Raw genomic sequence first — 26,299 nt, forward strand, 5'->3', positions numbered from 1 at the left:
ATGTTCTTGGCTCTTCTGCCTTCACATGGTGTTAACCTGGTCTTCTACAGCTCTTTGGGGGCACATGACACGTAGATTTCTTGGTGCCTTTGTGGCACTGAGGATAGTGCTGTGCTCAAGCAGGATACAGATGTGTACAGAAGGGCTGATGGGAGCAAGCACCAGACTTAAGGAAAGAGAATCATAATTTTTACCCTGCCTAGAACGTGCGGGGTGGTGATGGTGAGTGGACGGTCATAGAAGGCTCAGTAAATGCCGGGTGCTATTAGGTTTTTTACATATCTTCTGTGTGGGAATGTGCTCACACGGTAATACCAGCCCCATGAAGTATGTGCTTTGACTTCTCATCTGAATGAAGGAGCAGGTTCAGCAGCAGGCAGGCCCTTGGCTGCCTGGCCATCAGGCTTCATCCTCAAGATGATAAGCCACCTATGGGAACCCTGATCTCCTTTTGCCCCCATTTTGTCAGTCTTCGTGAACCTATGCCAGTCCCTAGCTGTCACTGTCAAGGGATTAGAAATGGGCATAGAGAATATACCGATGGGCTGTGTGAGCTGGAATTGGCATTTCCCCACGCCCCTGATGCACAATCCCCAAACGGAAGCACGCAAGGCTTCACTGTCAGAGTAAGAAACACCTTTCAGGGGGCGCCTGGGTGGCTCAGTGGATTAAGCCGCTGCCTTCGGCTCGGGTCATGATCTCAGGGTCCTGGGATCGAGCCCCACATCGGGCTCTCTGCTCCGCAAGGAGCCTGCTTCCTCCTCTCTCTCTGCCTGCCTCTCTGCCTACTTGTGATCTCTCTGTCAAATAAATAAATAAAATCTTTAAAAAAAAAAAAAGAAAAACACCTTTCAGTGCTCATGGACCTTGGGTGTGTGGTTGTCCTTGGCTGTTCCTCACTCACTTTTCTCCACAGCCCGTCCCTGAGGCTCTGAGGAGGGACAGTGCTGGCCTACTTCAGGCAGTCCTGCTTCACGCAAGGGTCAGCTTCAGTCCTTGGCTTCTGGCCTTTCCACAAAGCCAGTTCTAGAGGATCCCAGTGCAGGAAGGAACAGAATCGGCTCCTAGGGGAAACAGCATATGGCTCCGAGAGGGGCAGACAGTGGTCTCCACTCGGGAGATGAACCCTGGCCCTGCTCCCTCCTCATGTGTCCTCGGGCAGGTCACACACCCTTGCTGGGCTCAGCCTTCCCACCTTGAAAATGGGCATGGTACTGGCTCTTAAAGGTGGCAAGGGAGGAGGCCAGAGGACTCAAACTCAAGAAGCTGGGCCATCCTTTCTGCACTCCCTGCTTAGTTTATTTTATTTTATTTTATTTTTTAAAACATTTTATTTATTTATTTGACAGACAGAGATGACAAGTACGTAGAGAGGCAGGCAGAGAAAGAGAGAGGAGGAAGCAGGCTCCCCGCTGAGCAGAGAGTCCGATGCGGGGCTCGATCCCAGGACCCCGGAGATCATGACCTGAGCCGAAGGCAGAGGCTTAACCCACTGAGCCACCCAGGCTCCCCACCCTGCTTAGTTTAGAGGGTGAGGTGTGGAGAGTGTTGGAAGCCCAGCCCCCAATCTCAGTTCCTCATACTGCAGCCCCAAGCTGTTTTCCTCATATCTCTGGGAAGTAGGTGAGGAGGCCGGTGTGGTCTAAGATGATCTGGAAGTGGGGGTGGCCTGAGGAGCTGGACCTTCATTGGAAGGGAAGGAGAGAAGACTAGAAGGAACTGTGTAAGTGAGGGTGTAGGTTATAGCTCCCTGTGGGTACGTCTGCCTCTGTGGGCTTCTGCATTTAACTTTGCAGGTGGATAGGGATGGGGTGGGAGTCTGTGTCTGATGTATGGATTTGTCTGCTCCGTGTTGGCGGGCGTGGCCATGTCTGTATGCTCCAGTCTGTGTGCACATTTTTGCCTCTAGTTTTGAGTTGCTGTAAAAGGGGAAATGTTTTTTTTTAAAGATTTTATTTATCTATTTGCCCGAGAGAGAGATCCCAAGTAAGCAGAGAGGCAGGCAGAGAGAAAGGAGGAAGCAGGCTTCCCGCTGAGCAGAGAGCCCAATGCGGGGCTCGCGATCCCAGGACCCTGAGATCGTGACATGAGCTGAAGGCAGAGGCTTAACCCACTGAACCACCCAGGCGCCCCAGGGAAATTTATCTTTTTGAACAGCAAGTTGGAAAAGAGCTCTCAGATAAAAGGCAAAACCTCAGTTTTTTCCCTGTGGATTTTAAGGCTTTAAACAAAAGCCTTTTCCTTGGGGCTTTGGTTTCTCCAGTTCTGTCAGACTTTTTTTTTTTTTTTTTAAGATTTTATTTTTATTTATTTGACAGAGAGACACAGCAAAAGAGGGAACACAAACTGGGTGAGTGGGAGAGGGAGAAGCAGGCTCCCCACTAAGCAAAGAGCCCAATGCGGGGCTCGATCCCAGGACCCCGAGATCACGACCCCAGAAGCTTAACAAACCAAGCCACCCAGGCACCCCTCTGTCAGACTTTCTAAGCCTGTCTACGTAGTTAGATTTAGTGAACTCTCAAACGGTCTGCTCTTCTGCCTGTGGTATCACCACCTCCTCCAAACCAGAATCCTTTTGGGGCTTTTGGGTGATGCAGTCGGTTGGGGATCTGACTTGGTTTCAGCTCAGGTCAAGATCTCAGGGTCATGGGATCAAGCCTTGGGGCAGACTTCATACCAAGCTAGAGTCTACTTGAAACTTTCCCTCTCCCCCTGCCCCTCCCACTCATGCTCTCTCTATCTAAAATAAACAAATCTTTAAAAAAAAATTAAAAAGTATTAAACCAGAATCCTAGCTGAAGACCTATTTTCCTCTGCCCCATACCTTACTTTGGAGTAGAAGAGCAAGACCCTTGGGGTCCTTGCAGCAGGTTACATTCAGTGAAGTCCTGAGAGCTGCTGAGATTTGGGCTAGTCAGAGCGCCCCCACCCCAGTAAATAAACATGTAACCCCCCTAACATCCGGTACTTGCTTTGTGAGTCATAGATTAATCCAGGTGAGAGATAAAGGGGCGGGAAGCCTGGGGCACGTGAGTCACCCCTACCCTACTCAGTAATAGGCTAGCCTGCTTGCCTATCCCTCTGCTGTGAAGAGAGAGGAGGGAGTGTGGGGGGAACAGGACTCTTAGACTGCCCACGGCACTAATGGGGACCAGGGTGTTCCAAACCCAGAGGGAGACTCATTTCCCTTTCCCACTTAAGCTTCTGAGAGCAGGATGGGGAGGATAATTTTTTTGATTTGCACGAGGCCCAGAGAGGTGTTGGAACTTGTCCGGGGTCACACGGGGCTAGGGGTGGAGACCCAGAGAACCCAGGCATCCTGGCTCCAGGCCTTGCTGCTGAGCCTGGGCTTTCCTGCCGCCAAGGGCTGGAGTGAGGAAAATAAAGGAATGGAGAGCTGAGTTCCAGATCTGTGCAATGGGGCAGAGAGGAGTGCAAAACCTGGCTCCGTCCCCTGTTGTGGGCCACCTGACAGCCTTGCTGCTTTCCGTCCACCCAGGGCAGTTGACTGAAGCTGTTAGCAAGACCTAGAGGAGCAGAGTCAAGGAGAGAGGAGGGATGGGAGTGTGCACACTCTGGTCCACCTTAGCTCAAGCCTAAGTCTGTGGTATTATAATCAACGAACTTGCTAAGAGACTAGACCTTAATTATTCCAGCCACTTAAGAAAGGACAATTATGTGATGGACATCTAATTATCGCTACAATGGCAGTCATATTATATGGCATAGAGATATGGCATCTTGGCCTTTGTCTTATCTGTCCCCACACAATCCCCGTTCCCAACTCTCAATCCATGGGGTCTCCCTGGAGTTTGGTTCCCACTGATTCCAGATCGAGCCATCCTCAGGAAGTCATACTTGAAGTCTGACAGCAGAACCTCCTGCTGGAGCCTGTCCCCCCTCCCTTAGATCCTTCCCCTTGTGATGCCTCTTCCCTGGGGGCAGGCAGCTGGCAACTGCCCTGTAATTAGCACCCAGACTTGGCTGGGATGAGGGGAGAGAACACTGGGTCTCACACATGCCCATGACATTTCTGGAACACCAGATGGAGCCTCCTTCCACCACCTGTTCCCCATCCTTCCCTCTTCAGACCACAGGCATCTCAGAGAGCAGTTGTCCTGGGCCCCATCTCAGGTTCAAGTTCCTGTCTTCCCAATTCTGCTCGCCTCCAATTTTAGTTCCTTGCCGCCCTACCCTCTTCTCTCTGCCCCCTAAATGCTCAAATCGAATCCTCCTCACTCCCCATAGCTATTGCCCTGCATCTGGCCTCTTTCCCTCCTCCATGGCTTCCTTCCAGGCCTCCTGGCCTCAGCCTCTCCCCTCCACCATATCCTCCACTTCACAGCTGGAGGGATCCTTCTAATGCCTTCCGTTAACTGACAGATGGAGACCATACCACTCCCCTGCTTTAAACCCTCAGGTCTCCGATCAGCTTTTATTCTTAGCAGTGAAATATTTGTCAATTATCATCCTGTTTAGGACCCTGATATAACATGGTTAAAACACGGTGCTTGAAGCAGGAGGCAGGGCCAGGGCTCTGCCTCCTTGGCATCCCTCTCCCCATTTCCAGCGGCAGAGTCACTTCGAGAACTCCCTCAGAGCCCTGGGGATTACAGAAGCACAGTTTGAGTATCTCTGGATCCTCGAAAAGGTCCAGGTCCTTAGTACAGAACCCAAAGTCCTTCCCCAGTGTCTCTCCTTGGCTTTACTACAAGTGCTCTCATCATGGCCTGGCCCAGCAGGCTCTCACCTGGAAGACCCTCCTTAAAATCCCCAGCCAAATGTTTCCTCCTCCAGGAAGCCCTCTAGTTGCCTCAACCCTGCAAGAGCTCCACGCTCTCTTCCTGGCCTCAGGGGCCAGGCAAATGCCAGGCCCTAATTCAGGCCCCCCAGGAAGCCCATGAGCTTTTCTTTCTCCTAAAATTCTGGTAATCCCCTCATTCTCTGAGGCACCTATCCTTGTTCCAGAAGTTTCCTGCTAGTAAAGAAGGAGATAGGAAAACAGAAAACCCAGGGGTTCCGAGGATCTGATCCCTGAGATGTGAACCTGAGCCTTCCAGACACCCTAGGCCTGTTCACAGGGATAGCCTGGTCTGTGTCAGCTCCATGTCATTAACTCCCCTCCCCCAGGCTGGCATGGGGCATGCCCAAAGTCTCCAGACTTCTCAACAGATCCCCATCCCCTATCTCTGGTTTTTGTAAACACTGGACCCAGACCCACAGCCAGGCCCAGGCAGGGACACACAGATATCATACAGAGCCCCTGGGACACACAAATGCACACGCAGGCCCTCATGGATACACACACGCATGCATGGACCCCCATGGTTGTCCACGTGTCCATGCAGGCCTCCATGGATACACACACACAGTCAAGAACACACAGGGACATGTGTGCATATTCATGTAGGAGGACATGTGGCTCTGATTAAGGAGGCAGCTTCTAGAATGAGCCTTTCTTTCTATGTTGACTACATAATACAGTTTTTAAAGCCTGAAGCACCCACAGTCTTGTTTGGTTCTTACAGAGCCCCTGGGTTGGGGGATGGGAGGACCCCATCTGGAAACTTCCAGGTGACTGATAAAGAAACTGACACTCTGAGGGCTGGGAGAAGAGAGTTGTCTCTCTCTTCTCCCAGTGAGAAGTAGCCAAGCCAAACCTGGAGCTGAAATTCCGGGTCTGTGAGAGGCCTCTGTCCCATCAGCCTAGACTTTCTGACTCTGGGCCCTTCCTCAGCAAGGATTCTAGGCCTCTGCCCCATCCCTCTGTCTCCTCTAGGACTCTCTGCTGTCCCCTGTCCCCAAAGAGTGCCAAGGGCACCTGAGGGACACCAGAAGGTGAACCCACAATCTCCAGGATATGGGTCTAAAGGTAGATTTTTCTCAGGTTCCAGCTGGACGTCTAGCTGGAGGTGCCAAGGGGGTAGTTTGTGTTTATGGGCTCTCTGCCACCTTGTCTGGAGATAGGGGGTGACTGTTGGTGCAGTGGGAGGAGATGCTTGCCCTCCCTCCAGTCTAGGGACGCTCATAATAAGATGATTCATCTCTGCTATCCTCTCCCAATTCCAGTCTGGAGCCAGCCCCCAACTCTTGAGACCTAGGAGCAGGAATAATGTCCAGCAGTGGCCTAAGAGTGGGACACATTCTAGAAAGGGAGCTCAAGTGTGGAGAGACTTAGTGGGTTCTTGTGTTCTGGATCCCCACTCCTCCTATGCCTCAGACCTGTGGCTCCCTGGCTTCTCTGCCATTCTCTACCTCTCCTCCTCATCCCCATGGGGTTTGAGAATCCCAGCTCAACACTTAGTGGCTGAGACCTTAGCAGGTAACTTTTTTTCAAACCTCAGTTTTGTCCTCTGTGAAGGGGGGAGGATACACTCACTTTTGGTGTTGCTTTGCCAATGGGGGGATGTGCTTTCTAAACTTGAAAATGTCTGTATGTCTGCTTTGGTCTGCACTCCCCCCATCCACTCCAATGCTCTGGAGGAGACTAGGGGTTTGAAGAGGCTGGGGACACTGTAGCATGATTTGTTTTCCAATGTCTACACTCTTCTCTACCCCACTTGCTGACAGCAAGAACCATGTATCTTCTGATGGTTCAGGCTGCTCCTACTGAAGCAGAAAGAGTCTGGGGGGCAGGAAATGAAGGGTGTGCCACCACATCCCTGCCCCCTTACAGGGCCCCAGCCGGCCCCTCTGGTCCAACAGGCTGGGACCTGCATCTTTAGCCCTTCCCTTGCCTGGGAACCCACTCCCCCAGCTCTGACCTCAAGGAGTCACAGCCTCCCACAGGGTGGATGGGCTGTCAAGGCCCCTTCCTGGGCTCAGCCCTCCCGCCCAGGTGAGACATAGACCTTGCTCAAGCTGCCCTGGGAGGAGATGGTGCCTCATCTGCATCCTCCCAGAGCTCCCAGGTGGGCTGGCTTCTAGCCTGCACTTGGCACTGCTTTTCCTTCTCAAAGCACAGGAGGGAGCCCAGAGGGCTATAAGTAAGCTATGTGACTCAGAGCCAGGCCCTACTAAGCAAGCTTCAATCACGTGAAGACATGCTTCTTTCTATCTTTTGCCCCAGGGGGCGCCATTGACATTGAGGTCCGTCTTCAGCCGCCAAACTCAGGTCAGCCTGGCACTTCTAGACAAAATCCCCAGGTCCTGATTCCTCTTAATCCCACACGAGGACTTATAGGAATAAGGGACCCTTGGAAGGAATTGTATCCTTTTCCCTCTTTCAGGCCCACTAAGAAGCACGAAGCCCCTACCCATACTGTATTTTCTTAGCTCTGACCCAAAACATCCCAATGTGCGTGCATATGTATTTGTATGAACGTGTGTGTCCACAGGAATTTTAGATAGGGGTGAGTTCGATGGGAGCACTTGGTGCAGCACACGTGAACACCTATAAGCTGAGTACAAACACGCGTGTTTAGGGGCCTTGTGTGTGCCTGCTGGTGGCAAAGCTGCCTCTGTCTTTCTCCTGTGCTCTGCTTCCAGGCCAGGCTAGGATGGGCCACGGTGAGGATGAGGTGCTATGGGCTGGCGTTCCTTACTTTCTTCTAGTGCTGAGGAGCTCCTTGCCAGTTCCTGTCCTTTGCAGCCCCTCTGAGGAATCGAGAGGCTGAGAAGCACAGCACATGATGGGGAGAAGAAAGGGCAGCACCGTGGAGGGTGCACCCCATTTCCATAGTCTGGGCTCTGGCATCAGGAGTCTAGGGTTTCATCTTGAGTCACAGACTGGCAGTGGGGCTGTGGGTAAACACAGTGATGTGCCCCTGATTCACCATGGGGCCTCCCAGCCCGTGGGGGCCTGGGGAGTGGGGGCGCTTCTCCTTGGGCCTTGGGGAGACCTCTTGTGTGGGTTACATATATGTTTAAGCCCATGGCAAGGCTCTCACGTGAATGGGATCCCATGAGCATGTGAACAGAGCTCAGTGTTTATAGGTGAGAGTGGCTGCCAGCTTTAGGATGTGTGTGTGTGTCTGTGTGCATGTGCATGTGTGTAAATTTGCCCAAAGTGTGTTGCTAAATCTCTGGGCATGAATCATCTCTGGAGCCCTCATTTCTGACAGTCACTCCGCAAGGGATAAGTCCCCAGGGGACTTAGACCACCTGGATTAAGGGCCTCTCCAAAATGTGGTCTCCTCAGTCCCATGGAAGAACAGCCCAGGCAACCACACCTCAGTTTCCCAATTATTAAATGCACTATGGGGGGGGCGCCTGGGTGGCTCAGTGGGTTAAGCCGCTGCCTTCGGCTCGGGTCATGATCTCGGGGTCCTGGGATCGAGTCCCGCATCGGGCTCTCTGCTCAGCAGGGAGCCTGCTTCCCTCTCTCTCTCTCTGCCTGCCTCTCTGTCTATTATGACCTCTCTCTGTCAAATAAATAAATAAAATCTTTAAAAAAAAAAAATAAATGCACTATGGGGAGCAACAATGGCCTCATCAGATGGCACCTCAGACGGCCTCATCAGATGGCACCCCACCTCAGATGGGGCCGACAACCCTCACAGTTTAGCCAGCTTAACCTTTTAAAGGGTCAAACTTTCCCTGGTTGGGGATCAGTGAGGAGTGGGGGAAGGGAGGGTTAAAAACAGTTGGGACTCACCCTGCTGGCAAGCATATGGCACGTGGTGTGTCAGGACAACTGCCGCTAGGCCTCTGGAGCCATGTGCAAAACACAGGCAGGTCCACGTGTGGCAAATTGAGTTAAGCCAGCCAGGTTGGACAGGCATACGCACAGCCATGAGAAATGTCCAAGTGCAATCTGGTACACAGGTCAGACGTCATGTGTGGACACAGCTGTGGACAGAGCTGGTCAGGACATGCAACATGGGACAAGTAGTCAGCACAAGGAACCACGGCCCGTGAACGCTCAGTATATGTTCTGTGAGCCCACCCAGGTCCGGACTAGGAGAGGGTCTCTTCACCCTTCCGGGCCCACAGCCTCATCCCTCCAGCCCCCCACTGAGGAGAGCTGGAGCCCCGCTATCCTGTAGAGCTGGGTGGGGCCAATCCTTTCCTTTCCGACCTGTCTCTCTCACTGGCGCGGTCGTGCGGATGGCTGTGGGGCGCCAAGGTCTCTAGTGGCGGCTGCATGCTTCCCAGCCACGGTCCCGCACCCGCCTACACCCCACCATTACCTCTCGGACCCGCGCAATCGCCTCCGCCCCCAACACGCCTCCTCCCCTAAGTGCCATCCCCGAGCAACGTTGCCCCTAAAGCTCCTCACAGTCCCCTGCCGCCCCCTTCCTTCCTCCCCAGCTTCCCCCAGCCCAGCGTCCCTACCAGCTTACCCAGGCAAGCCTTGGGGGGCTGCCGCCCACACCTCCGGCGGGCTCGTGGCTCAGCGGGCGGGGCTGCGGGGCGGGCGGGCGGGGCGCGTGCCTCCCGCTCGTATAAAGGGCGCCACCCGGGGCTTCGGGCCACTGCTGCTGGCCCGCTGCGCTTGAGAGTTAGTCCCGCCCGCTCCGGTGCAGCTTGTTGCAGCTTCAGCCATGGGTCGACAGAAGGAGCTGGTGTCCCGCTGCGGGGAGATGCTCCATATCCGCTACCGGCTGCTACGCCAGGCTCTGGCTGAGTGCCTGGGGACCCTCATCCTGGTGGTGAGTGGAGGGACCCGGAGAAGCCCTTCTCTCTCCAGCCCCCATGCTTCCCGACCCCTCTGTTCACACTGGAGGCGCTTTTTTTCAAGGCAGGTGCCACCCCTCTCCCAGCTCTACTCCTCACCTTGACGCATTCCAGAGTGGTCTTACCCTTGCTCTAACTCCATCACGGCACTTCTGACTCTTGCCAGAATGTCAGCTCTTACTCCCACTGTCAGCTCTGATCAGTGGCCCTCTCACCAGGGCCCCAGCCCACCAGTTGGGGGCAGTGGTCTCCCCTGTAGTCTGAGACTTCCAGGGTCCTCTCCTGGCCCTCACCTTCCCAGGTTCCCCAAGTCTCAGCCCTGGAAGGCAGTGGAGGCATTGGCAAATGGGCCAGTATTAGATTATCTGGATATCTGGCTCCTAATGAATAATTAAGCTCCAGAAAGTCCAAAAGTTCCTGTGATGTGAGGACAGTTTGCCATGGGTGGGGGCAGAGGGCGGAGGCCACACAGAAAAGAGCAGAGCTGGAAGAAAGGAGGATCCACAAGATGAGGCGGCTGTGGAAGGCAGGTAGGTGGGCCCTGGACACACTGTATGTGGTGTCAACTAAAGTCACTCTTCTTGTCCTGAGTGGCTCCCAGACCAGACTGCCCATCACCCAGACAGATGCTATCATTCTCTGTGCCCAAGCACTCTGAGTTACTCCCCACGCTCCTACTCAACCTCTGAGTTTGTGGGTTCTCTGAGTAGGTCACTTCACAGCCTTGGTTACTCTCCAGTCCATTTACTCCCTGGTTATACCACTTTTGTCTCTAGGTTGTTTCTGGGTGACTTTGTTTGCATTTCTTGGGTCTGACAGACACATTACTTAAAGTCTCTTGTTTCCTGTCTCACCTGCTCTCTGATTTTCAGCCCCTCATGTGGTTACACCTGTTTTCTTCTAGGTTACTTCTGGGTTCAGTTGCCTTAATGGGGTGAATGGGGTTATTCCTTTCCTTGCCCTGGCTCCAGCTGTAGGTACTGTAGACCAGCCAGCACTCTGTGGACTAGGAGCTTAACTATAGAGGCAAGTAGGTAGGACTGGGGTGGCCCAAATGGGTAGTGGTGGTGGAGCAGGCTCCATGGTGAGAGGAGGTTTGTTTGTTTGTTTTTTAAAGATTTTACTTACTTGACAGAGATCACAAGCAGGCAGAGAGGCAGGCAGAGAGAGAGGAGGGGAAGCAGGCTCCCTGCTGAGCAGAGAGCCCGAAGTGGGGCTTGATCCCAGGACCCTGGGATCATGACCTGAGCCGAAGGCAGAGGCTTTAACCCACTGAGCCACCCAGGCGCCCCATGAGAAGAGGTCTTAGACTCAGCTTTGGCTTCCAGGAACAGCAAGGGAGAAGCCAGGTGGGGCACTCATCCACAACCCCTCACAGGGCTAGTGGCCCTTACCGTCGTCATCTTCCTTCTCTCCCCCTGCCTAGAAGGGAAGAGGAGCAGGTGCTTTTCATTGTCCTGTCCCAGAGTCTTGTGTCTCTCACTCCCTATCTGATTGATGGTCCAGGACACCTTACCCAAGAGCAGCCAGGACAGGGGAAGTCGTCTTCCTCATTCATAGAAGGGCCCCCAGAACCCCTCTCACATCTCCGTTAGCCTCTCCCACAAAGGAGCAATCAGACCTTTCTCTGAGCCCCAGGATCATTTGGCTTATCCTCAACCACAAAAGGAGAGTGTTATTTCTGTGAAGGCTTTCGGGCTCAGGTGAGTGTAAGGCATCTGGTGTCAGTGAAAAACAGAACCTCAAAGGCTGCCTAGAGAGGAGGGGCTTAGGCCTGGAGACCCCAGAGTGGTGGGTGGGGGGCTTTCCTGCATAACTCTGTGGGCTGGGGACCCAGAGCCTTGGTGGCAAGATCAGGGCTGGCCTTGGGATGAGGGGAGCCCCTTTCTCTAGTGTACCTAGCAAGGCAGGGAGTGGGGGAGGAGGAGGAAGAGGAAGATTAGCCCCAAGGTGGTGGAACTGGCTCTGACAGCTTTTCCCTCCAAGGTCTCCTGGGATGAAGCCAGGTTTGGGCCTCAGGCAGGAAAAGAGCTGAGGCCAGGGCCTGCCAAGCCAGGCAGGGTGCCCTGGACCCCCATGTGCCCTCCTACATCCCCCACATACTCATGGTCTCTGATCTTTGCTCTCACCTGCCTCCACACCTTTACCTTGCATCACTGCCGCTGGCTTCCCCACTATCTCTTGGTCGTTCTGAGGAATGATAATCAAAATGCTTAACAGCTCAGTACAGCAGGACACTGACCCCATCCGCATGGATAAGGGCCCTTAGCACAAGTCTTGGGAACTGCCCGCTGGCTAGGCATAACACTTAGTTATGGGGAAGGAGAAGAGGAAACCTAGGGCAGGGGCTGGAGTAAGCGTTAAGGAATACTCTTCAAGGCTCAGGGCAAAAAGCTCTTTGTGGCTGGTGCAGAAGCATTTTTACATTTAAAGATTTTTTTTTTTTTTAATTTGACAGAGATCACAAGTAGGCAGAGAGGCAGGCAGGCAGAGAGAGGGGAAGGAAGCAGGCTCCCTGCTGAGCAGAGAGCCCGATGCGGGGCTGGATCCCAGGACCCTGAGATCACGACCCGAGCCGAAGGCAGCGGCCTAACCACTGAGCCACCCAGGCACCCCACATTTTTACATTTAAATAAGAGGAACAAGCTGTTCTATACTTGTGGGACATCAGGGACCTTAGTCCTCTTGAATCTACCCATCACTGCCAGAAACCTTAGAACCAGTCTGCCCACTTCCACTGCCCTGCTGCCTCTAGTGAGAGGGGGCACTGGGATACTGTCTTTAGGACCTCCACATCTGAGTAGGGAACCTGGACCCCTAAAGGTCAGGGTGGGTGGAGAGAGGAGGCTCTGGTATAGGAGCAGGGGCTCTGACATTCCAGATTCAGGCCTAACTTCTGGCCTTTTCCCTATTTCTCTGTGCCATACGACAGCCTCCCCCTTTACCCCTAAGCTCTTTGGGACAAGGATGGAGGCGTGTGTAGGTGGGGGGTTAGTGAGCCGGGCCTGGTGGACTGCAGGAGAAACTGCTAGGGTGAAAGCTGCTCCCCTGTACTCCACTCCTACGGAGATTCCAAAAAAGTCAGAGAAGATGGTCCAGCCATTTTTTGGGCTCCCAGTTCTAGACTCTGCTTCCAGTCCTTTCCATGGGGCCCTGTTAAAGTTTGGGCATTGTGGGTGGGAGGGCATGTCTCCTTACTCTGCCAGTTGCTGCAGGAGGGGTGTGGGTTGGATTCCCCTGGGAAGGGCTTCCCCAAAGTCTTCCAGATGACAGCTGGTGGAGGTAGGTGGTGGAATTCACCTGTTCCTCTGGAATGAGAGCGGCTGGGCCTCACTCTGCCTGCCTGGTTCTGTTTCCTGATACAGATGTTTGGCTGTGGTTCTGTGGCCCAGGTGGTGCTCAGCCGGGGCACCCACGGTGGTTTCCTCACCATCAACCTAGCCTTCGGCTTCGCTGTCACCCTGGGCATCCTTGTGGCTGGCCAGGTATCGGGTAAGGACTTGCTCCCCCTTCAGTCTTTATCCTCAAATGGCATTCCCACAAGGAAGCCAACTGGGGAAGGGGGTGGTGGAAGACATTCCCAAGGACAAAGCATAGCTGTGGGCTTAGCTTTTTGAGCCTTTGGAAGAGGAGCATGGAGAAGGAACCCGATACTTTGAACCTTTGACTCTCACCTTGGAATCTGATGATTGGAGGTTGGTCTATTACATAGTCCAGCCTATCATCTGGTACAGGAAAACCTTCTTTGCACCCATGCTTACAAGGGCCAGAGAGGGGGACTATGGAGGTTAGGGATCCTGGCTTTCCCACTGTGGCAAGCAAGCTACAGTGACTAATAGGTCCCATCTCCCTCTGCCCAGGGGCCCACCTGAATCCTGCTGTGACCTTTGCCATGTGTTTCTTGGCGCGTGAGCCTTGGATCAAGCTGCCTATCTATGCCTTGGCTCAGACGCTAGGAGCTTTCCTGGGCGCTGGGATTGTTTTTGGGCTGTATTACGGTGAGCATTCCCCACCCTGCCACCCTCCACTACCTCCCTCCCTCTGCTTGGGACCTGTTGGCATCAGGCCTCTTGATGACAGACAGCTGGGACCTGCCCAAGCCCCAGGCTCTTGACTCACTCACCTCCCTCACGGGCTCAAGGTGGAGGGCATAAGGGGAAAGAAATAAGTTGGGCAACAATAAGAGTCCCAGGCTGTCCACCCCCCACCCCCTGCCCCTCCACAGATTCCTGAGTAATACAGCAGTGATGTACCTCACTTGTGATCCCCCAGGAGGGTGGGTCAGCTTCTGCCTTCACTCACTCTGGGTCTGATCTGTCACCAGATGCAATCTGGGACTTTGCCAAGAATGAGCTCGTGGTCTCGGGCCCCAATGGCACAGCTGGCATCTTTGCCACCTACCCCTCTGGACACTTGGACATGGTCAATGGATTCTTCGACCAGGTATGGGCCAGGGAATTGGGAACACGGGGGAGGATCAAGCTGCTCAGCTGCTCATGGGTGGCAGGAGGACGGGACTCCTTGTTTACAGAAGAGTTTCTCAGTTGGGGGTTGGGGGACACCTGTCTCACAATCATGGCGGCAGGTACTTAAAAAACAGGAATTGGCATCTTTAGCCAGTTCTCCAGGGAATCCCTTTTGCTCAGTCACATTCTAGCACCCCTGCTGGAAAGAGCTGAATATGGGAAATGGTAAGACTCTGGGAGCCCAAGGACAGAGGAGGGGACCAGATGGTGGGATGGGAGTAGCTCCTCACCCTGTTCTCCCTACACTCCCCAGTTCATTGGCACCGCCTCCCTCATCGTGTGTGTGCTGGCCATCGTTGACCCCTACAACAACCCCGTCCCCCGCGGCCTGGAGGCCTTCACCGTGGGCCTGGTGGTTTTGGTTATCGGAACCTCCATGGGTTTCAACTCAGGCTATGCTGTCAATCCCGCCCGGGACTTCGGTCCCCGCCTTTTCACCGCCATTGCTGGCTGGGGCTCCGAAGTCTTCACGTGAGTGCAGCCCCCACCCAGCCTGCCCTAGCCTGACACCCCTCTGCTGCCCTACCCGTCCCCAACTGCCTCTGTCTGTCCCCAGGACTGGCCGCCACTGGTGGTGGGTGCCCATCGTCTCTCCGCTCCTGGGCTCCATTGCTGGCGTCTTCGTGTACCAACTCATGATTGGCTGTCACCTGGAGCAGCCTCCGCCCGCCACTGAGCAGGAGAATGTGAAGCTGGCCCATGTGAAGCACAAGGAGCAGATCTGAGTGGGCAGGGGCCCCCTCCCCACCCCCTCCCTTGAGCACCCACAGACTGTGCAGGGGCTGCTGCCTAGAAGCCTTCACGGCCCCCTCCCAGATGGGAGAAGCTCCTGGTCTACTCCCACTTCAGTGGACAGCCCCCTTGGGGATTCTCCCCAGGACCCTCCCCAAATAGGCCGTTAGGTCACTGTCTTTAAGCAGTGGTGGGACAGGGAGTAGGGCCAACATACCCTTTGTTTCCCAAAAAGAGAGAACGGGCGGTGGGTGGGGTGTGTGTGTGCGTGAGGTTTCTTAAGACACTCAGGGCAAGGGACCAAGTGGAAAGGATACTACCTGTGGGGGGAGCCCAGAGGAAGGGGAGGGTCCATCTGCGGTGTGTCTGTCCCATCAGTGAGTGAGGAAAATGCGAGAGGTCTGCATGTTTTGGGGGTTCCATGTGGAGAAGGGTCCAGATATATGTGTGAGTATGGGTGTGTATGTGCCCTTTTTTCTAAGCAGGGGGCTTCTCTAGATTTTAGGGAGGCAGGGTGGGAATATGGGAGGAGGGAGGGGTGGAGGAGGCCACAGCCCAGGTGTGTGTGGAGCTCGGAGCTCTGGCTGTATATAAGTAGGAACCGAGAACATAACATAGTTCTGTCATAAATGGAGGCATGAGGGTGGTGGGGTGAAGTCCTGGTTGTAAGTTTCTTGTCCTTGACTTTTTTTTTTTTTTTTTTTAAATACAGCTGATGTTAGTTCTAGGGATGGGGATTGGGAGACTCTACTTAAAATAGGGTCTTTACTCCTTTAATCCTCCACTGAAAAAAAGTACTCTTTCCTCCTTTTATATAAAAAAACAATAAAATGTGTGTCTAAAACTGCCAGTTGTGCGAATTTCTCCCAGCTTGCTCTGCTGCTGTTCTGGGGCTAGGTAAGGAGCTTCACTGTGTCCAGCCACAGACACCAGCCAGGGCCCCTGCTTGGTGTTTCACCTGGCCAGGGCACCAGCCTAGGGCTAATACTTGGTGGCCCCTGCTCGTGGGGTCAGGGGCAGGAATCAGTCCCACAGACAGGTCAGAGCCTCTTTACCAAGCCTTTCAGTTTGAACTCAGTGGCCCCACACTTCCCCCAAGCTTTCAACCTCTTGCACCCACCCCCATCCCAGGAAGGCAGGCTTGAATCTGGCCTAGAGAAAAACGTTTTCTCGGGTAGAGCTGGCCAAAGGGGAGGACTGCTGTTCAGGAAGTAGTGAGCTTCCTGTTGCTGGAGGAAACCAATCAGACCATGGCCCTGAATCATCATCTATAGCTTGCTGTTGAGGCTCTATCACCTCCACCCAGACCTTGGCCACAGCCCCTTTAGCAGCCTTCCTGGCTCTGGGCCTGCCCCAGCCAGACTCTATAGGAGCAATGCAGGATCTTTCTGACACCATTGTTGAAGTAGGCTTCTATCCGTGGCTCTGCCCGCTCTTTAGACACAACCCAAAACACTCCTGCAATCAGCACCCCCATGACCTGGCCCATGGTCCCTGTTTGTCCTCTCACCACGCTCCATCGCCCCCAGACTCCTCCGTGCCCTTCTGTGCCTTCCTCCCTTTGGACCTTTGCTCCAGAGTGCTCACCAGAAAAATCCTGGTCTTCTCTAGCGTCTCCTCCAGAAAGTCATCCTTGCTCTTCCCACCCTTCCACCATTTTCTAGAGTCAGTTGTCTGAACTCAGGGACCACAGCTACTTTAATCCCGCCTCCCTCTTTTCAGTTCTTCAGTCTAACACTTCTGCTGCCCGTAAGCCTGGGATGGGATCCACTGACGCTGGTATCTTGACTGCCCACAGGGAGGAAAGGGGCTCTGCACACCTGAGCCCAGGAAGCTCTGTGAGGAAATCATGTGCTCCTTCTCACCTTCTCCTTCCCTGCACCTCCCCTACCAGATGCTCTTCAAGTTTCACTGGGAATAAAAGGGAAGGCGGGCTCCAAGCTTAGCTCTCCTGCAGAGTTAACTCCATGGCAGCCAGAGGATCTCTGGGTCTGGCAGGAGAAATGTGGCCTTTAGAGATTAAGCTGGTGATCCCCAACCACAACCACATCATAGATGAGGGGACTTGGTCCAGAGAGGGTGGGTGGCAAATGCAGTACCACACAGCCAAGACTCGGGGGGAGGTGGCTATGGGAGAACGCAGTTCCATCTCAGGTCTCCAACCCCTCCTTGTCCCCAGCTCCCAAGAGGTGTGTCTGGAATGTTGGAGAGACCTGAGCCAGAGGGAGTGTCCCCTTCCCAGGCCCTCGGGGGAGGAAGGGCCACCCTTGGGAGGGGAATTGTGGTTTCAGAATTTCATTCCAGCCACACCAGTACTGCCTCTGGTACCCCTAACCTGCCGTCCTCCCCAGCATGCCCCAAACCTTCTCAAATCCTGCAGCTGATCTGGACCAGTCAGCCCGGAGAGTGGCAGGAGGCCCTCTGGTGCTGTGGTTAAAGAGTGGTCAAACCTGGATTCCAGGCCCAGCTTGGCTTCTCTTTAGCAGTTTGACTTTGGGATGGTCATTTTTTCTTTCCCTGAACCTCAGTTCCCATGAATTGGGAGATATCGAGTCGAGGAGGTAGCGAAAGATAAGTCATGAAAAGCCACTTAGCAGAGTGACCAGCAGAAAGCAAATAGTCAATAAATGTCACCTTAAGATTTTTCCAGCAGAATTGGGGAGGAGGGGATGGCAGTGGTGGAGAGATGCTGAAGGCTGTTTTTTAAAGGTCACTGAATTCAACATCCTCTTCCGCCTCAGATTCTTTCCACGGCTTCTGAATTTCCTGAGACGGGGAGGAGGAATGGGGGTGATGGTTTGCTGTGCCCTGACTTGAGGGGCCTTTCCAAGAAGGATCAAAGGGAAACACAAGAGGGTCGCATGCATAGGTGAAGGGGAACAGGCAGCCCAAGGAACGTGTTAAACGGAGGAGGGTCAGACCGCCTGAGAAGGGGTGGGGCCTGATCAGGTCCGGAGCAGGGGAGTCAGGGCAGGGTCTGGTAGTGACAGAATCAAGGAGCAGTGTGCGACCCCTCCAGGCGTGGGAGAGAAGCTTCCAGCCTCCCCACTCAGTCCAGGCTCTGCCTCTAATTAGTAGTTCTAGCTGATAACAAGTCAAAGAAATGTCATCAACTCGTTTAGGAAAGTATTTTAATCCACTTTCCAGGGTGGGCTTGGAGGGAGTATCACCTTGCCGGAGGGTAGACAGCGCACACCTCAGCTCTGTCCTTCCCTTCTCGAGTCCTTTGAGCCCTCTCCACCGCTCACTTTGGAGTCACCTGTGTTTCTTTAAAGTTCTAACTTGTTTGTATAGAAATCAGCCTCCCTGAAACCTGAGCTCGGTTCCTGTTTCCTTGTGTGCCTGCCTCTGTGTGTGTGTGTGTGTGCACGTGTGCGACTGTGCATTTCTCAGTGTCTGGGTGTGGCTGGCTTTCAGTATCTTATTATGTCTCTGTGGGTCTGTGGCTCTGGCCGACCACATCTCTGCCCCTTTCTGTATCTGTCACTGCCTGGCTCTTTGTGTCTGGGTCTTTCTTTGTGTACCTCTAAGTGAACATCTCGTGTACCTCACCCCTTCTGTGCACAGCTTACTTAGGAGTGACTCTCCTGCCAGCCCAGTCCCGCTCTTCTGACCCCAGGGCATGCCTCCTCCTTAATTCTTGGTAATGAGCTCCCTCCTTGTTGCTAACTCTTTCCCCTTGATTTTGTTTGTCTGAAAACCTGGGTGGGGCTCCCCCAGGCTTGGGGAAGCATGGGTGGGGTAGAGTTGGGTGGGGTGGGAAGGGGAGAGTAGGGATGACTCTACCCCAGGCAGAGACCCCAGAGGCCAGAGGTGCCCTTGATCTTCCAGGGAAGGGTCTGTGGGGGTGCTAGCCTAGGCAAGGCCCTGAAAAGCCTCACTGGGAGGAGGGAGCCTGTCCTGGGGTGGGTCCCCAAGTTGTGGGCCAGGGAATGCTGGTAGTGCAAAGAGAGGAGAGGCTGAGGCACTGGGGCCCTCAGGGAGACTGAAGGGGGCTCACTGTAGAACACCTCTGAGTCCTAAGTGGGCAGCAGCTGGGGGTGGCCTCCTTTGGGACTCAGTATTGCCTGAGGCCTCAGCCTTTGGCGCCAGGTTTATTTGAGGTAAAGGAGAGAGTGGCAGTGGGAACAGAGGCTCTTTCTGGTCTCTTGGCTCCTTGGCTGTCCTAGAGTGGCATGAAGGGGAAACTGAGACCCAGAGTCTCACTCGGGATCTCAGAGCAGTGTGGCAAAGCCTGCATTAGAAGTCTCCTGCCCCTAATCTGGATGCCTGCAGCCCCTTTCCCAGACAGCACTTTGCAACAGCTCAGAGAGCAAGGCTCCGGGTCCAGCTCCCCAGCCCTACCAAGCTGTGGGACCTTAGGCATGTGGAGTTCACCATTTCCCCCACATCCAGTCTCTGGCCTGCTCCATGCCGAAGGAGGCTAGTATCTATGGAGCGTACCCCCTGGGCTATCTTGCTGCTGGCTTACCTTGGCTTTGGCAAAGTGGAGGCACAGGCAGGAAACCAGAGGGCAGGGCGGGTGGAGTGAGGGGAAAGGTCAGGGCCTTCTCATTTTTTCCTGAGCTTTCACTGCATCCCAGTAACACTGCTCTGTTTGGCTGCCTGCTCTCAGTCCTCAGGCTTGTTTGTTCCTGTGACCCTGATGGTGCCTCTGTATGTCGTCCCATCCACAAGCTCACGTCAGTGAGGCCCTCTGAGGATACATTGTTCTCACTGGATCCCTGACAGAGTCCACCCCTCTGCTCTTCAGTTTCTTCATCGGTACAATGGGGATAGTAATAGTCCCTCACTGGGTTGCATGAGGTAAGGATTAAGTGAGTAATGTCTGTACACAACAATGCCAGATGCAGAGGTAAGTGCTACAGAATATAAAATAATATTATTACTGTTATTGTCATGCCTCCTTGTGAGCTCCCTGTATACTGTGGGGAGAGAATGTGTGAAGCCAAGGTTGGTTTGGAGAGAAATGCCTGACTCTCCAAGGTCCTTTCTTCCAGCTCCAGGCTGTTAGCCACTTCTGTGGGGCCTTAGTCAGCCAGGGGTCTAGCCCCAGTCCCTCTAACTCACTTGGACCCAGCTTTCCCTGAGAAGTCTGGGGTGAGGGGAGATAGAAGCCAGAGCCCCCTTCCCACCCCGGCTCTTCTCCCAAAAACTCAGGCTCCTGAGAAACAGAGAGGTGACTTTCTCCACCATCTTGTGGGGCTTCAGGAAGCTGGTAAGGGTTGAGAGTGGTTGTAACAATGAATTAGGGGATCAGAGGGTGGTATATTTGGGATCAGGGAAGAGAGTCAATCCTAGGGAGGTTGAATCCCAGGGGGAAACAAAATCCCGATTTGTGTTTCCTAGTCTTGTCTCACAGCCTTATCAGGAAGTCCCACCTCAGGTCTCACTGCTAGGTTGCTTCAGCTAATCAAGAATGAGGCAGGGCACTTGGGTGGCTCAGTGGGTTAAGCCTCTGCCTTCAGCTGGGGTCATGATCTCAGGGTCCTGGGATTGAGCACCCCCCCCCAATCGAGCTCTCTGCTCAGCAGGGAGCCTGCTTCCCCCTCCTCTCTCTGTGTGCTTGTGATCTCTTTGTCAAATAAATGAATAAAATCTTAAAAAAAAAAAAAAAAAAAAAGAATGAGGCAGACCAGGACAATTAGCATGATCATGGGGGCCCTTTGCTAGCTCTTACCAGCACACTGGGAGTTCCAGCAGCTTTGGGAGTATAGAAAGATTCTTGCGTATGGTCAAAGCCCAGCAGGCCCCAGGGGTGGGGGTAGGGAGGCACCAGTGCGGAGGGCACTGGCCAAGGTTGCCAGTGGGATGAGGTTATCAGCAGGCTATAAACGGACTCACCTGATCCCTCTTGGGGTCCCTTCCCTTGACCATATGTTCCCTTCATTTGTCAGAATGAGGTTTGGTGTGGGGTAGAAAAGGGGTAAGTGTTACCTTTCCCATCCCTAGAGCTCTCTGGGGACAAAGCCTTAAGCTAGATTTAATCACCTTGATCAGCTCCAATTTCTTGCTGTGGTGTATTCCCACCATCCTCTAGACTCTGTGTTTTTCTGGAAGCCTTAGACTAGTGGTAGGCCTTTGCCAGGCTTCCTCACTGCTCTCAGGACCAAGGAGGCCTCTCTGGGAGAAGCTTGGTGAGGGGAGAGAGAACTCTGAGAGCGCCGATAATCATCTGGACATGGTCCACCTCTTGTCTCTATGGAGACGCCCCCCCCATGGCTAAGGAGGCACCTGGAATGTCCCGCCCACCGTCCTCATCCTCTGCCTCTCTGCTCAGGGTCACTGCGAGGGCCTGGCCGGAAATGGGCTGAGGGAGGGGAGGAGGTGGCCTGGCCCAAGTTGGGAGGCAGGCTGCTGGTCAGACGGAGCTCTTTTCCTGGTAGAGGCAGCCTTTAGCGGAGGATCCTTAGTTCCATGTCAGGAATGGAAAGGGGAGAGGGACCCCTGCCTGTGGATAAAATCTTCCCTTTAGGGGTGCCTGGGTGGCTCAGGGGGTTAAAGCCTCTGCCTGCAGCTCAGGTCATGATCCCAGGATCCTAGGATCGAGCCCAGCATTGGGCTATCTGCTCGGCAAGGAGCCTGCTTCCTCCTCTCTCTCTGCCTGTTTCTCTGACTACTTGTGATCTCTGTCTGTCAAATAAATAAATAAAATCTTAAAAAAAATTTTTTTTTCTCTTTATGGGAGTAAGGGTTTGAACGCAAGCTACTTTGGGCCTTTAGACGTGCATGTGTGCCCACAAACACATGAAGGTATGTCTGCTGTGCCTGGGGAAGACAGGTGTGTGTTTACACTCACTCAAACACCTTTATACCCTCACTCACCAACACCCCCCCACTCAATCCACACTCAACCCATCTATACCCATGCGTGTACACTCATACTCTGACACTGATTCACACTCAGCCAGGCACTCAGGTGCTCAAACACACTTAGAACCACTTACGTGCACTCACGTATACACATAATCATATGGACCCCTTATACTTCACACACACTCACAGTCATGAATGCTCACTCACTCTTAAACACACACTTACCAACACTCACACTCGAATACACTCCTACTCGTAGGTCTCCAGGAGCCACACACCTATGGATGAGGGCAGCAAAGGCAAAGGATGCATTTAGCAGCTGGAAGTGTTGGAGGGCAGGGGTGGTGCAGAGACGGGGGATAGAGAGATGGGGGTCACAGGATGTGGGGTTGGTCCGGATGTGGAGTTCAGAAGCCTTTAGGTTTTGGGGTCACAACCCAGATTTTCAGAGCCAAGGGTCAGGAGGCAGGAGGTTTAAAGAATGTGGCTGAGAGTCCCAGTGTGTGGGCAGGGCACACAGTAGCTGTTGACAAACACTGGCTGAGTAAGAGAACAGCAGAACTGACTAAAACTCTCCATTTCTAGCTAGTAGAGCCGCCTGTCCATCTCACTGAAGTTTAGAATCCCAGGCAAGGAGACAGCGAGATGGAGATGGCCAGGGCCATCTCACCCCCAGCAGTCAATGGGCCCACATCTTCTCAGGCAATCTACACAGCAGGAGGCTGAGTATAGTTGTGAAGGCTCCTCCACACTGCAAGATGACTCAAGTACAGGTGACTTGGACAAAGCTACTGCATAAGGCAGTGGCCAGCCCAGGCAGGGGTCCCTGGTCTCAGAGTACAGCTTCTTCTTTTTCTTTCCTTTTTTCTCTCTCTCTCTTTTCTTTTTTTACAAGCTTTATTCATTTATTTTTTTTAAGATTTTATTTATTTTTTAATTATTCGACAGAGAGAGAGATCACTGCAGAGAGGCAGGCAGAGAGAGGTGTGTGTGTGGGGGGGGGACTGAGCAGAGAGACTGATGGCTCCATCCCAGGACCCTGAGATCATGACCTAAGCTGAAGGCAGAGGCCCAACCCACTGAGCCACTCAGGCGCCCCTATTCATTTACTTTTTAAAGTAAGCTCTGCACCTAATGTGGGGCTTGAACTCCCAACCTCAAGAATCACATGCTCTACTGACTAAGCCAGGCACCCTTAGGTTCTAAACCCAGAGAGACCCAACTGCAGACAGAAGCCATAGCAGACCCATCTGCCTGGGGATAAACAGAAAGTGACTAAGCTCTGGGCTGTCCCAGAGATTTGAGCCTATCCAGGAAAGAGGGAGACCTGTAGGAGTCTCTGGAGGTGTGCGGGATCAGGGAGACCCGTAGAAACTCTGCTCAGGGGCTACTGGAACCATCTCGTGTGTAATGTAGTGTCTCTGGTGTTTCTGCCAGAGGTCTTGGGTTTATTTCATTCATTTGTTTGTTTATTATTTCATCAAATAGTTGTTGAGGATCTTTTTTGTGCCAGGTTGTGGAAGGTACCAAGAGTGCTAGAATGAGCACGATGTATATGATACCAAGTAGGAAGTGTCTGGATGCAAAAAAAGTGGAATTCTGACTCAAAGTGGCCTAGGCAACAACGCTAACGCACTGGCTTACGTAACTGAAAAGTCAGAGGAAACTTCAGGTGAGGCTTAATCTAGCACCCAGGTCCTTTCTCTCTCCCACAGTATCAGCCTCACTGGAAGCCTTCCAGCAGGGAAGAGGGAACATGGGCCTTGGCTTCTCCACGGTGGCACCTCTGTCCCAGCTCCTCATCCTATCCAGCTCCCTGGCCTTTGGCCACATCCCTGGTTTTCTTTCCTTTCTCATCTCTCCTCCTCACTTTCTGCCCCTTGGCATACGCTCAATTTTGTTTTGTTTTGCCCAAGTATTCAGCTGAGCAAATGTCAAAAGGGTCACCAGCACAGGGCCTGAGGTTTCCTTTAATGGGACCCACTTTCCTCAGGTTTTGAAAAGCAGTTTGCAGCCCCTTCCCCACCCCAGCCCCCATCACAAGGGAATAGCACTCTCTCTTGATGATGATGATGACTGCCATTGATGTATCTATTCCCCAGACCAAGCTTCATGGAGACAGGAACCGAAGGTCTGGTTGTAAAAGCTAGTCCCTGGTATGCTGCAGGGGGCTCAATAAATATTTGTGGGATAAGTGGATGGAATTATTCAGACACCCCCATCTTGAAGCCCATCTTCCTTTCTCTCTCTTTCCAGGGAATGGTTATGACAAAACATTAGAAGCTCCAGAAACTTTTAATGGGGTCAGCTGTGGCAGATTCTAGTGGAATACACCTGGCTAGGGCACTTGTGGCAAAGTTGTGTTCTCCAAGGAGAGGAAGGTTAGTTGTTCTCGGTGGACCTCAGATTGGTATGGATGTGAACCCAGGGGGGAGGAGGCAGAGATGACGCTAAGGTTCCATACTTAGGTCCCTTGATGGGCCTGGACATGGCCAGGGAGGGCATCCAGCCAGCCCCTTTGGCACTGGCTATGCCCGCAAATCTTATCTGGGATCAAGCTGCTGTGTGGTACTGAGTCATTGGACTTGCGGCCTAGGAAACAGTTCTGGTGTTGAAATGGGCCCAGAGGAGGGAGTGGAGTGGGTGTCTCTAGTTTGCCACCCAGCAAAGACATCATCACCACTCATGCTTTCTGTCATCCCTGGGTCACCTTCATGGTCATCACTCATCTCTGACCTTGTCACTCATTTGTCACCCTCACTGTCACCCCTGCGTCACAACCACTGGCCCTTTCTTAACCATGCTGCCACTTGACCCAGTTCCCATCCCTGTGTTAACCTTCTTTAGCAAGCCACCATCCCGGTCCCCTCCTGGTTCTCAAGGTTCTTGATATCTGAACCAACCCTGTCTTCTTTATCAACTGTCTCTACCCCAAACCTGTTACTGGCTAGTTCCACTCCCATCTCCCCTGTCACCTAGATGTCACCACCTGTCCCTGTCATCCTCATCACCTTTGTCACCACACCCTCCACCACCTGTCCCAGTTTTGCCCATTACCTTTAAGTCTTTGGACTATAGTTGGCTCCCCTGTCCCCTCTGTTGGTTCACCAGCACTGTCCATCTCTGCCTCCCCACTGTCGCTAATCAACATCCTTCTTCTCTCTAGCTCCTCTTCTAGGTCCCCAGATGGGCTTTCCCCTCTGGTATAGACATCCTCAACACGTGTGTCTTGGAGCCTTTGCCCCGGCCTTTCCAGTCTCCAGCCTCTTCTGGGCATCCCTAGCTGGGACTGCCACGCTGCTTCCCTGAATGCTCTGCACTGGCACTCGGCTTCATTTCACTCCTAGGGTAGCCAGACCTGGGGGCCTGGCACTTATTCCTAGGGTATCAAAAGCATACTGTCAGGAGCCTTGCCAGGAAACCCTGATTCTTCTCTACCTGCACCCATGACATTTGGCAATGTTTCCACCCAGCCTGGACATAAAATTTCCATTTATTAAACTGATTATTATTTCCCTTTTAGAGTTCCCTGTTGCCCCCTCAGACTATCACCTATCCCCTTACAATACACTCTCATGGCCCCCCAGTACCTTGTTATATCACACTTAGGATCAACCGCTTATTTGTATAATCAGAAGGCTGTCTTGCCCACCAGAGGACGACACTCTGGGAAGGCAGGAACCTTGTCTGTCTAGGCTGCTGCCAGTCCCCAGAGCCTGGCACAGTGCCTCACTTCTGGTAGGGGCTCAGTGAATGTCTGTTGAGTGAATAAATACTATTTATGGAGTACTTAACAGTACCAGATACAGTGGTAACTGCTATATACATACTAACGTTCATTCTCTGCCATGGTTTGGTCTCCCTTTTTTTTTTTTTTAAAGATTTTATTTATTCATTTGACAGAGAGATCACAAGTAGGCAGAGAGGCAGGCAGAGAGAGAGGAGGAAGCAGGCTCCCTACGGAGCAGAGAGCCGGATGCGGGGCTCGATCCCAGGACCCTGAGATCATGACCTGAGTCAAAGGCAGCGGCTTAATCCACTGAGCCACCCAGGCGCCCCTTGGTCTCCCTTTTCACTTTATTTGCTTTTGGGCATTTCAAGGGCTTTTAGCTGATTTGGCACAAGCTATTTTGACAAAGTTCAAGCAGAGAAGCACATTTCCAGTTACTCATCAGAAAGTGAGGACACTTAGAGAAAGTTAGTTACTCACAGAACAAGGAAAAACACTTCCTTGTAATTAGGGCAAAGAGAATTGCAACTTGTAAGGTAACCTCTTGATTTCATTCTTCTGCTCTCTGAGGGAGGTAGAAGAAGCTGGGGGCTAAGGTGAGGGGGCCAGGAGGTACCTGAAGAAGATCCCTTCTCATCTCCGGAAAGCAAGAATTAGATCCTCACCTTACACCATTAAACTAATGTGTGTGGTTTTTTTTTTTTTTTGAAGATTTATTTATTTGGGGCGCATGGGTGGCTCAGCTGTTGAGCGTCTGCCTTTGGCTATGATCCCAGGGTCCTGGGATTGAGCCCCACATTGGTTCCCTGCTCAAAGGGAAGCCTGCTTCTCCCTCTCCCACTCCCCCTGCTTGTATTCCCTCTCTTGCCGTATCTCT

The 26,299-nt window shown here is 53.0% G+C and overlaps 1 protein-coding gene across 1 annotated transcript; it reads left to right on the forward strand.

Annotated features, from left to right (window-relative positions):
- The first annotated feature begins 9,409 nt into the window (after positions 1 to 9,409).
- Positions 9,410 to 15,726, forward strand: AQP3 (aquaporin 3 (Gill blood group)). The gene is made up of 6 exons (XM_046022874.1): positions 9,410 to 9,593; positions 12,984 to 13,110; positions 13,479 to 13,616; positions 13,943 to 14,061; positions 14,398 to 14,615; positions 14,701 to 15,726. The coding sequence occupies exons 1-6, from the start codon at positions 9,486 to 9,488 to the stop codon at positions 14,867 to 14,869; spliced, it is 879 nt and encodes a 292-aa protein (XP_045878830.1). The 5' UTR covers positions 9,410 to 9,485; the 3' UTR covers positions 14,870 to 15,726.
- The last annotated feature ends 10,573 nt before the right edge of the window (positions 15,727 to 26,299 follow it).

Source organism: Meles meles, chromosome 11 (assembly GCF_922984935.1).
Source record: "Meles meles chromosome 11, mMelMel3.1 paternal haplotype, whole genome shotgun sequence".
Classification (NCBI taxonomy): Eukaryota; Metazoa; Chordata; class Mammalia; order Carnivora; family Mustelidae; genus Meles; species Meles meles.

What these genes read in the sequence shown, in the direction of transcription:
- AQP3 (XM_046022874.1), top strand. Translation starts at nt 9,486, where the DNA reads ATGGGTCGACAGAAGGAGCTGGTGTCCCGCTGCGGGGAGATGCTCCAT. An exon ending in TGGGGACCCTCATCCTGGTG is followed by an intron (nt 9,594 to 12,983) that starts GTGAGTGGAGGG and finishes TTCCTGATACAG; the next exon opens with ATGTTTGGCTGTGGTTCTGT. An exon ending in TGTTTTTGGGCTGTATTACG is followed by an intron (nt 13,617 to 13,942) that starts GTGAGCATTCCC and finishes ATCTGTCACCAG; the next exon opens with ATGCAATCTGGGACTTTGCC.